This window comes from Ovis aries, chromosome 1 (assembly GCF_016772045.2).
Source record: "Ovis aries strain OAR_USU_Benz2616 breed Rambouillet chromosome 1, ARS-UI_Ramb_v3.0, whole genome shotgun sequence".
NCBI lineage: Eukaryota > Metazoa > Chordata > Mammalia > Artiodactyla > Bovidae > Ovis > Ovis aries.
In genome coordinates, this window is record NC_056054.1 from 231,487,022 (window position 1) to 231,500,284 (window position 13,263).

Below are 13,263 nucleotides of genomic sequence, written 5' to 3' on the forward strand. Positions count from 1 at the left end.
ATTAAAGTCAGAGAAGGAAAGAAGAAAGAGGAAGTATGATTAAATAATATTCAATAATGGCTGAAAACTTCTAAGGGCAAGAGATATAAACCTACAGATTCAACAAGCTGTAGCAAAGAGTCTTTTCTATACAAATAGAATAAACCCAAAGAAATCCATGTTAAGACCATCATAATTAAACCATAGACTATGACCAATTATGTATATATACTGCAATGGCTAGAGCAACCTCTAAGAAACCTATACAAAGCAATATATTTAAAACACTATAAGTAAGTCAAGATATAATCCTAAAAAATATTCAGCAAACCAATCTGAAAGTAAAAAGAGAAACAGAAGTAAGAGAACCAGAGGAAATAAACTGGACACAAATAAAATGGCATACATAAACCCTAACATATAAAAAATTACCTAAATATAAATGTAAATCTAAATACACCAATTAAAAGAGATAGGCAGAGTGGATTAAAAAAGAAACATTCTTCAAAAATATGTTGTCCATAAGACTGACTTTAAATTCAATGACATAAGTAGGTTGAGAGTAAAATAATAGGAAAAGTATACCATGTAATAAACAGTTTTTAAAAGCAGCAGTTGCTATACCAATATCAGATAAAGTAGATTTCAGAGCAAAGACAATTACTAGAGACAAAGAATACTACATAATGATACAACAATCAATCCAGGAAAACAAAAATTTTAGATATGTTCATACCAAACAAAAGAGCTACAAAATAACATGAAGCAAAAATGATAAAACTCAAAGAGAAACAGACAAACCCACAATCAGATTTGGGAACTTCCAATATTCCATTATGAGCAACTGATAGACTTATTAGACAGAAAATCAGCAAGGAAATGAAAGAACTCAAAACCATCAATCACCAGGTTTTAATTGCCACTTTTAGAAAACTCCACCCAACAATAGCATTATACACATTTTCTCCCAACTACCCATGGAACAGTCATCAAGGCAGATGCATATCTTTGGCAATAAAACAATTTTAACAAAATTTTTAAAGTTGAAATCATACAGAGTATGTTCTCTGACCATAGTGGAATCAAACTAGAAATCTTTAATAGAAATCTGACAAGAAAGTCTATAAACTCTTGGAAACTAAATAGCATACTTCTAAATAATCCATGTGTCAAAGAAAAACTCTCAAAGGATATTTTTAAGAATTATACAAAAACACACAGAACTGAATGAAAATGAAAATACAACATATCAGAGTATGTGCAGCACAACTGAAGTAGTGAAGAGAGTAAATCTGTTAAGTGATACTTCCTAACATCTAAAGAAAAACCTGATTGAGCTTCTGTCAGAGGGAGGGGAGAAGCAAATATTTTAAATATGCCAGAGCTTTCTATTATGTTTAACACGGCCTTCCCTCAGGAGAAACTATTTTAGCAGACCTTAACCTGCTGGGATATCATCTGAGCCTAACTGACCTGACAAAGGGAAAAACCCAGCTCTAGCTCATTCTAGAAATACTGTGTCACCTAAGGGCAGGGTGGGGGATGCAAGATCTGGCAACTGAGAAATATCTGTAAAGTTCACAGTCCACAGGCAAAGGCTCACTACAAGACTGAGACATAATCATAGGACTGCAGAATACTTCTCCTCCCTTGACATTACCACCACATTACTAAAGGTATATATTGCAATTCCTTTTACACCTTTATGTCTTGTCCACCTATCAACAAAAACTTATAGTGTACACTAAAAGGCAAAAAAGGAGTCTGAAGAGACTGAACAAGCATCAAAAGTAGAGTGAGATACGGCAGAAGTGTTAGAATTATTAGATCAGAAATTTTTTTTAAATTATGATTAATGTGAAAGGGGATGTAAACAAAAAGGAGACAACATGTAAAGAACAGATGGATAATATAAGCAGAGACATTGAACTTTGAAGAAAGAATCAAAAAGAAATTAGAGATTAAAAAAAATATATAGTGTTTAACAGAAATGAAGAAAGTCTTTAACTGGCTCATTAGAATAGACATTACTGAGGAAAGAATCTCTGTGCCGGAGGATATGACAACAGAATTGAAAAGCTTCTAAAACTGAAAAGAAAAAAAAAATTAAAAACATAATAGAATATCCAAGAACTCTGGGACAACTATAAAAGATATAACATTTGCCTAATAGGAATACCAGAAGTAGAAGATATAGAGAAAGGAAAAGAAGAAATATTTGAAACAATGATTGATAATTTCCTCTAAATTATAATATTGTCAAACACTAACCACAGATCCAGGAACTTCAGAGAATACCAAGCAGGATAAATGCCAACTAAGGCTTAGCATGGGCTTTCCTGGTGCCTCAGTGGTAAAGAATCCACCTGCAATGCAAGGAATCACAGAAGACGCAGGTTTGAGTCCTGGGTCAGGAAGGTTTCCTGGAGGAGGGTATGGAAACCCAGTCCAGTATTCTTGCCTGGCATGGACAGAGGAGCATGGCAAGATATAGTCCATAGGGTCACAAGGAGTTGGACATGACTGGAGTGACTGAGCACACATGCACATATATATTTATACATACATACATATATGTATGCTTATTTATAAGTAAAATAAATGGCAGCCATGATACAAGGGATGGGAGGGGGAAATTAGGAATATTTAGCTATTATAAGGCACTTGCACTACTGGTGAAGCAGTGAAGTGTTACTTAAAAGTTGACTTGGATTAGTTATAAAAATATATCGCAAACTCTGTGTGTAAGTTACTAGTCGTGTCCAACTCTCTGGGACCCCATGGACTGCAGCCTGCCAGGCTCTTCCATTCATGAAATTTTCCAGTCAAGAATACTGGAGTGGGTTGCCATTTCCTTCTCCAGGGGATCTTCCTGACCCAGGATTGAACCTGGGTCTCCCACATTGCAGACAGACTCTTCACCATCTGAGCCACCAGGGAAGCCTCTAAAGCAACACCTTAAAAAGTGAGAAAAAGAAGTATAACTGATATTCTGAAAAAGATAAAATGGAACTATATTAAATGCTTGATTAAATCCACAAAAGACAGAAAAAAAAATGTGAAAGACAAAAATAAGAACAGAAAAAGGGCAGCAAATAGAAAACAATAACCAAAAAATGACAGGTATTAATCCAACTATGTCAGTCATTACTTTGATTATCAATGATTTAAATACACCAATTTAAAGACAGTCAGAGTAGATCAACTATCACATTGTCTTCAAGAAACACATTTTAAATATAAAGACACACACAGACTAAAAAGAAAGGGGTGTAAAAAGATACATCATGCTAACACTAAACAAAAGAAATTTCAGACAGAGAAGACTTCAAAACAAGGAACATTATCAGAAATAAAGAGGGGTATTATATAACGATAAAGGGGTCAGTGTTCTAGGAAGAGATAACAATCCTTAACAAGAGAGCTTAACAACAGAGCATGAAAATATTGGGTTGACACAAAAAGTTCCTTTGGATTTTTCCATAAGATGTTATGGAAAAACCCAAACAAACTTTTTGGCTAACACAATATGTAAGGCAAAAGCTATAGAGCTACAAGGAAGAACAGATTAATTACTATTAGAGTTGGAGACTTTAACACCTTTTTACCAAAAATGGACAGATCCAGGAGGCAGAAAATCTGTAAGTTGAACTCAATAGTATCATCAATCAACTGATGTAAACTGACATACATGGATGATTTCACACAACAACAGCAGTACAATGCATTCTTCTCAAGCTCACATTCACCAAGATAGACAAATTCTGGACCATAAAATACATCTTAACAAATTTAAAGGAATAAAAAACCATACAACGTTTGCAGACACCCAACAATGAGATAAAGTTAGAAATTAAACTGAAAGAGCTAGGAAATCCCAAAATACTTAGAGATTAACCAACACTCTTCTGATTAACAGACATATCAAAGAAGAAATCACAATGAAATTTTAAAATACTTTGAATTAAATGAAAGTGAAAATACAACTTACTGAAATTTGTGGGATGTAGCAAAAGCAGTGGTTACAGGGAAATTTATAGCACTGAAAACATTTATTTGAAAAGAAAGATCTAAAATCAGCAATTTAAACTTCCACTTTAGGAAACTAGAAAAGGAAGAGCAAATTAAATCCAAAGTAAGCAGAAGAAAAGAAATAATAATAATTTATATAACTCCAAAAAAAATTATACCAGAAGTCAATAAAATTGAAGTAGGAAATCAACAGAGAAAAAAATCAATAAAACCAAAAGCCGCTTCTTTGAAAATATCAGTAAGATTTATAATCTTCAGATAAGGTGAACAAAGGAAAAGGGAGAAGATTACAAATCGCTAATATCAGAAGTTAAAGAGAAATCATCAATAGAGATCCCTCAAAAAACTAAAAATATATGATCCAGCAATTCCACTCCTGGGTATAGAACCAAAGGAAACAAAAACATTAATTCAAAAAGACACATACACTCCAATATTCAAAGCAGCATTATTTACAATAGACAAAATATGAAAGCTACCTAAGTGTCCGTCAAGATAATGGATAAAGAAGAGGTGTTATAGTTATACAATAGAATACTACTCAGCCATAAAAAAAAAAAGGAATGAAAAATTTCCATTTGTAACCATGTGGATGGACTTGGAGGGCATTATGTTAAATGAAATAAGTCAGACCAAGAAAACACAAATAACACATCACTTATGTGTAGAAACTAAAACATAAAAAAAGCTAATGAATATAACAAGGGAAACAGAATCACAGAGAACAAACTAGTGGTTACCAGCAGGGAGAGAAAAGGAGACAATACAAAGGTGGGGGATTCAGAGATATAAACTAATATGTATAAAATAAACTAAAAGGATATACTGTACAACATGGAATACAGCCAATATTTTATAATTACTATAAGTGGAGTTGTAACCTCTAAAAAGTATAAATCACTATGCTGTACAACTGTAACATATAATATTATACACAACTATACCTCAACAGAAAAAGAAAAAAGTACAAAAAATTTTAAAAAGAAATACTATGAATAACTCTATGCCCAAAAATTTGATCACCAAGATAAAATATTTCAATTCCTTGAAGAAATGATAAAACTCACACAAGAACAGACAATTTAAACATAGCTTAACCATTAAAAAAATTTCAAAAAACTTTCATCAATAATTAATAAACTTCCAAAACAGATAACACTAGGCCCAGATGGAGTCACTGGTAAATTCTACCAAATATTTAAGGAAAAAATTATATCCATTCTGTCTTCCAAAAGATTGAGACTATTTCCCAACTCATTCAATGAGGCCAGCATTACCCTAATACTAAATCATACAAAGGAATTACAAGAAAACTACAGATCAATATCTCTCATGAACATGGAAGTAAAGTCCTCAACAAAATATTAAAATATGTAAAAATTAATTATATACCACAACAAAATGGGATTTATTCCAGGTATCAAAGCTGGTTCAATAGTCAAAAACCAATTAGTCTATCACATTAACAGGCTAAAGAAAAATCACACAAGCATTTTCAACAGGTACAGAAAAAACATTTGACAAAATCCAACATCCATTCAAGATAAAACTCTCAGCAAACTAAGATAAAGAAAAATTTCCTCACTTTTATAAAAAAAAAAATTTAGAGAATTCCCTGAAGTTTCAGTGGTTAGGACTCTGTGCTTCCACTGTAGGGGGCACAGGGTTGATCCTTGGTGAGGGAACTAAGACCCCAAATGCTGCGCAGCACAGACAAAAAAAAAATTACAAAAAATCTACAGTTCGTGTCATATTTAATAGTGGAAAACTTGAAGGCTTCCTCCTGAGAGCAAGAACAAGATATTTACTCCTCTAACTACTGCTATTTAACATTGTATATGAAGTCCCAACTTGTTCAGGAAGACAAGAAAATATGGGTATACAGATTAGGAAAGAAGAAATTAAACTTTGTTCACAGACAACATGATCACCTATACAAACAAACTGGAAAAATCAACAAACTCCTGGAACTAACAAGCACTTTCAGAAAGGCTCCAAGATAGAAAATTAATTACATAAAAGTCAGTAACTTTCCTATATACCAAGAACACATGAAGTTAAAAATCATTACCATTTACATTAGTGCCTTCCAAAAATATAGGTATGAAGTGCAAACTGATGAAATATATATAAGAACTATATGAGAAAAACTATAAAACTCATATGAACAAAAACAAAGAAGAACTAAATGAAAGAGATATTCCATGTCTGTGGATTATTAAGATTCAACATTGTCAAGACATCAATTCTTCTCAACTTGATCTACAGATTTAATTCAATTCCAAGCAAAATCCCAATAAGTTATTTTGTAGATATGGACAAATTCTGAAATTTACATAGAGAGGAAAAAACTCAATATTGAAGGAAAAGAGCAAAGTTGAAAGACTGACAAAATCTGCCTTTAAGACTTGGTATAAAGCTACACAATATTAAAGATGGTGTAGTTTGGTGGAAGAATAGACAAATAGATTAATGGAACAGAACAGAATCCAGAAATGGACCCAAATAAATATATGGTGAACTGATCTTTGACAAAGGAGCAAAGGCAATGTAATGGAGCAAAGATTATCTTTTTAAACTGGAACCAACTAGACAACATCCTTATGCCCCCTCCTCCATCCTCAAAAAAAGGATTCTAGACACAGGTCATACGCACTACACAAATATCAACTCAAATGAATCATAGACCTAATATAACATACAAACTGCAAAACTCCTATAAGGTAACATAGAAGAAAACCTAGATGACCTTGAGTACAGCAGTGACTTTTTAAATATAACACCAAAGGCAAGATTCATGAAATAAACAATAAGCAGGACTTCATTAAATTTTAAAACTTCTGGTCTACAAAAGAGAATATCAAGAAAAGTGGAAGATGAGCCACATAATGGGAGAAAATATTTGCAAAAGACATCTGATAAAGAACTATTATCTAAAATATACAAAGAACTATTAACACTCAACAATAACAAGCAATCTGATTTAAAATAGGCAAAAGACCTGAATGAACACCTCAGAAAAGGAGACATACAGATAGCAGACATAATAAAATATAGTCAATCTCATACATCTTCAAGGAAATGTAAATTAAAACACAAGATACTATTACATACCTATAAGAATGGTGAAAATCCAAAACCCCAACGACACCAAAAGTTGGTGAGAATTTGGTAACAGGAACTCTCACTCATTGCTGCTGGGAATGCAGAATGAGAGAGCCACTCTGGAAGACAATTTGGTAGCTTCTCACAAAATTATACATACTTTTACTATATGATTTAGTAATCACACTCTTTGGTATTTACCCAAAGGAGCTGAAAATACATGTCCACACAAAAACCTACACATAGATATTTCCAGCAGCTTTATTCATAACTGCCAAAATTTGGAAGCAACCTAGGTGTCCTTCAGTTTGGTGAATGGATAAACTGTGTTTCATCCAGAGAATGGAATATTATTCAGTCCTAAAAAAAGAAACAAGCTGTAAAGCCATGAAAAGACATGGAGTAAATTTAAAATGTATATTACTAACTAAAAGATGCTAATTTTTAGAAAGTTACACACTGTATTACTCTAACCATATGACATTCTCTTTCTTCTTCAGTCATGTCTGACTCTTTGCAACCCCATGGATTCTAGTCCATGGGATTCTCCAGGCAACACTGCTGGAGTGGGCTGTCATGCTCTCCTCCAGAGGATCTTTCCAACCCAGGGATCGAACTTGTATCTCCTGCATTGGCAGGTGGGTTCTTTACCACTACTGTCACCTAGGAAGCCCATTTTGTTTTGGAGTACAGCCAATTAACAACGTAATAGTTTCAGGTGAACAGCAAAGGGACTCAGCTTCACATATACATGTATCCATTCTCCCCCAAACACCCCTCCCATACAGGCTGCCACATACCATTATGCTGCCACATAACTATATGCCATATAGTAGGTCTTTTTTGGTTATCCATTTTAAAAGTAGCAGTGTGTCCATGTCAATCATCCCAAACTTCCTAACTATTCCTTCCCCACCTCCTGCCCAGCAAAAAGTTCATTCTCTAAGTCTCTGAGTCTGTTTCTATTTTGTAAGTAAGTTCATTGGCATCATTTCTTTTTAGATTCCATATATGAGAGATGTCATATAGTATTTCTCCTTCTCAGACTTATTTCACTTAGTATTACACTCTCCAGGTTCTTCCATGTTATTGTAAATGGCATTCTCTCATTCTTTTTAAAGGTTGAGTAATATTCTATTGTATGTGTGTACCATATCTTCGTTATCCATTCTTCTGTCAATGGACATTTTCAACATTATGACATACTGAAAAAGGCAAAACTGTGGAGACAGCAATGGAACAGTGATTGTCCATCCTTAGAGGGGAGGGAGGGACAAACAGGCAGAACACAGGATCTCTAGGGCAGCATTATCTATTCTGTATGATACTACAATGGTAGATACATGGTATTTAACATTTGTCAAAACCCATGGAATGTACAACATCAAAGGGGCTCTGTGACAATCTAGAAGGGTAGGATGGGGAGGGAGATGGGAGGGAGTTCTGGGAGGGAGGGGACATGGGTGTACCTATGACTGATTCTTGCTGATGTATGATAGAAAACCACAAAATTCTGTAAAGCAATTACCCTTCAATTGAAAAAAAAATGAATAAAGTGGCAAAAAAAAAGCTAACCCTAATGTAAAACCATGTATTTGGGGTAATAATGATGTACCAAGACAAGCTCATTAACTATAACAAATGTTTCTCTGTGATATGGGGTGTATATAATGAGAGAAGTTATAGGTGTGTTGTTGTTTAGTTGCTAAGTCATTTCCAACTCTTTTGTGACCCTATGAACTGTAGTCCACCAGGTTCCTCTGTCCACGGAATTCTCCGTGGACGAATACTGGAGTGGGTAGCCATTTCCTTTTCTAGAAGATCTTTCCAACCCAGGGATTAAACCTGCATCTCCTGCATTGCAGGTGGATCCTTTACTGCTAAGCCACCAGGGAAGCGCTTATAGGTGTATAGGAACAAAAAATAAATAAATTTTTTTAATAAATAAATATTTTTAAAAGAACAATAAAAAACATGAAATCACAAATCTAACTAATAAACAGATTAAAAGACTTACCAAAACAACAATACCATAAAGGTTTTAAATATATGTTGTTTTTCAACTTGCTTGAATCTAGGTTAGCAAAAGACAGAACAAGTTTCTGTTGCTTGCAACCAAAAGGACTTGACACAGAACCCTTTCCAGAATTCAGCGTAAGATATTTTTAAAAACTTTATACCAAAAAAATACAATAAACAGTAAGATAAACTCCAGTACTTTGGCCGCCTCATGTGAAGAGTTGACTCATTGGAAAAGACTTTGATGCTGGGAGGGATTGGGGGAAGGAGGAGAAGGGGACGACAGAGGATGAGATGGCTGGATGGCATCACAGAATCGATGGACGTGAGTTTGAGTGAACTCCGGGAGTTGGTGATGGACAGGGAGGCCTGGCGTGCTGCGATTCATGGGGTCACAAAGAGTCGGACACGACTGAGCGATTGAACTGAACTGAACTGAACTGAAACAACCATGAGAAAATATTAGCAGTGTGTAAATAAAGTATAAGTCCATATTATATTAAAAACTCCTATACATAAACAGAAACGTAGAAATAGTACCATAGAAATTTGGGCAATATATATGAACAAGTAATTCATAAAAGAAGAAATATACATATCTAATAAACATGAAAAAAATTCAACCTCACTAGCAATAAAGAAACACAAATTAAATAATCATGAAGTAACTTTTTTTTTTCACCAAGAAAAAGAGTGAAAATTTGAGAAAACTTAAGAAGATTCCAATACTAAAAAGATCTAAGAAAATGGCCACTTTATAAACTATTGGCCAAATATAAATTAACCCTGTCTTCTCAATGGACAATTTGGTATAATGTCCATCAAAATCTTAAATTGGCATTTACTTTCTTTTCAGCAATTTCACTTCCAGGAATTTATCCTATGGAAAAACATATGTACACAAGAATATAAATATAAATACTATGTGTAGTCATAAATACTGGAAATAATCTAAATGTTGAAAAGAGAAATGGTTCAGTAAATTATGGCATATTCTTAGTAAGGAAGACATTGTAGCAGTTAAGAATAAGATAGATCTACGTGTATAACATGGAACAATTTCCAGAATATAAAATTAAGTGGTAAAAGTCACACATACTTTTAATATATTACTTATATTAAACACTAGTCTATTGAAAAGTTTTAAAACTACATAGCTTAAATATAATACATTACAAATATTTAAAATATATATCTTTAATAAAGCTTAGGGAACAGTGAAGGATCTAGAAACATATACCAAACCATTAAATGTATTAATTTTTATTTCCGGTGAAAGAAAGTAATCAGAAGAATAAAAAAGGACTTTCTTGAATTTTCTTCTATATATTTCTTTTATTTTGTATGTTTATGTATTATTCATATAATCACTAACGAAAGTAAACTATTACAGTAAACAAAAGAATCTGACAAGCAAAAACCCTCCGTATTTAAAATTTTAAACTAAATACTTTATTTTTTTTATTTTTCCACTCAAATATGATTAAATACTTTTTCAGACCTGAAATTCAAGGAAACAAAACTTTCCTAGCCAAAGACTATGAACTGATATTTAATATACTTATTTAAATTTGTAATAAAATTTAAGACAAGTACTTAATCCTAAGAGATATAAGAAAACTTCTACTTTACAAGGACACAATGTTCAATATATTCATTAGTTCATTGTTTATTATATCAACTGTCGATATTTTAAAGTGGAAAAATATTTATTCAAAGGAAAAGTCATGAAACAACAGCAAAAATCCTTTTGTATTATATAAGCCCAATGAGGTGTCTTTAGGCAGAATAAATTGCTGATTGGACTTGACCAGCATTAGGAACTCAATCTCTGATTTTACTCCAGCTTTATTGATTTAGAATCAGGTGCCAGTTTTAATGTTTCGGCAACCTTTGCATAACATGAAAACCTTATTCTATAAATCTAAATGGTCAAGGACATCTTAAAAAAATACTAGATATAAAAACTATCAAAATTCACCTGACTTTTTAGAGACAAAACTTTCTAATGATAAAATTAAGATATAAATCTGGAGAAAAGTAAAAGTCAACCCATCTCAACTTATAGTTACTGAATTAACTGGTTTCCAGTTATTCAGATGGATAGAGAAGGCTGGTAGGCTATAGTACAAGGGTCACAAGAGTTAGTTGTGACTTAGCGACTAAACCACCACCACCAATGATTCAGATAGAAACACAGCCTCAAAGGAATGTTCAGATTGTATCTAGAAATTATACTTAGTAATCAGTAATAATTACTGAACAAATTCAAATGTACCAAGGTATAAATTATACTTGATATAGATAAATTCTAGAAAAACAAAAGTCAAATCTATTTTCTATACTTGTTTTCCAAACTAAATAAATGAGAGAAAAGAATAACATATTCTAACCTTTCTGTTTTGGATTCATTGTCAATTTTGCACTGTTCAAAATCTTGGCTAAGAGACTGTAGTTTTTCTTGAAGTCTCTTTTCACGTTCTATACTTCCTTGATAAAATTTCATCTCTTTTTCCATTGCTTTTACTTTTTCTTCCATAGCCTTAAACTCATGTAGAATTAGATAGCTGACTCCACAGTACTTACAAACTTTTTCTTCAGGAGACATCTATAAAATAGAACATACATTTACTGAAATGATATTTTTTTATTTCTAAAAAATAAAATTCAACTGAAGATGTTATTACAATCATCTTGGGAAAACGAAGTAAATGTATATTGTGCTCTGCCATGGAGTAATAATTACAACACTTCATAAAATTTTTAAAAATGGCGTGATATTGACTCTGACAAAATCTTGGAATTAGAATAGGATCTTTCAGAGTAATAATTTCTCCACAGTATCTCTAAGAAAGATTTACCCTTGAAATATCTGCCATAAAGTAAAACTTTTTGATGAAAATATCTTTACAATTCTTGCTTTAAGATGAATTTTCTCTGATATGGGAAGAAATAATTGGCCTTTCACTGCCAACTGCACTGTGATCCTGGAGATGGCTCTTAGCTTATTCAGACTTCATTTTCCTCATTTATACAATTATGGCATTGGGCCAAATGAGTTCTCAGTTCCTGCTCAGTTTTATCATTTTATGATTTGCACAGAATTTAGCATTCTGTCATAAAACCACAGATAGAAGAAACACTTTGAACTTAATCTCCTCTCCCTGAATCAGTTCTTTTCCCCCTCAGGTAGGTATAGTTATACCTATTTTACAGATAAGAACATAGGGACTACTGAAGTTAAATAACCAGCTGATAAGTGGAGAAGCTGACATTAAACCCAAGTCTATTTTAAAACCAGCACTTATGCCTGTAATCATTTGTATCATATTTATCTACCATGTGAATGTCTGCTAAATTCTCTTACTTCCTTCAGATAAAATGCTCATATATCTTTGGCCAGATACAGGGAGTGAAAAATAAAATTTTAGTGAAGTCACGAGAGACATAATTCTTTTTTCTGTATCAAGTATATAAATATTCCTCAAGCAGCCTCTACCTGTCTTGCTTTTCATAAAGATAAGAGAGATTCATTTAAATATTTGCTTCAGGGCACTAAAACTAAAGCAACTCTTGGACTATACAAAGAATGCTTACTCTTAATGCAACTTTGTTAAGACTATAGAAACTGCTCCTATAACTAAGAGTGATGCCACCATATATGCCTATCAATGCCATCTACTATATGTGCCTATCCATGCCATTATAAAAGAGTTACTTGACACAAACTAATAATAACTTTTACAGTTATTTTCATTTAAACTTAATAAAAATTTCAAATTAAAAACTATGATATAATACTATGGGATTCAGATGAATGACTACATCAGTCATCTAACTGCGACTGACACCAAATTTATAGATTTATGAAACAAGTTTGAAAGAAATCATAAAGATAACCTGGCTTAAACGTGGATGTCTTCATTGAGACTATTCCAACCTAGATAAGTTGTTATCCAGATTCTATCTCAGCACTCAAAAATGACGGGAAACTACTTTGTAAAACAGCCTGTTTCATCTTCTGATGGTTTTGTCTATGAGGGAATTCTTTCTCATGCTGATCCCAAATCTGCTTCCCTGGAGCATCCACCAGTCCTAAACCACCTAGTAATCATAAGGAATAACCAG

The 13,263-nt window shown here is 32.9% G+C and overlaps 1 protein-coding gene across 6 annotated transcripts in view; it reads right to left on the minus strand.

The window, feature by feature from the left end:
• Positions 1-13,263, minus strand: part of LEKR1 (leucine, glutamate and lysine rich 1) — a 229,083-nt gene that overhangs the window by 195,644 nt on the left and 20,176 nt on the right. For 4 of the 6 annotated variants that reach the window (XM_060394367.1, XM_060394346.1, XM_060394359.1 and 1 more), the window contains exon 3: positions 11,529-11,743. The exons of the other annotated variants lie outside the window; for them this stretch is intronic. In XM_060394367.1, coding sequence (XP_060250350.1) covers positions 11,529-11,743 — 215 coding nt within the window. The remainder of the gene's footprint in view (positions 1-11,528; positions 11,744-13,263) is intronic. 6 annotated transcript variants of the gene reach the window in all.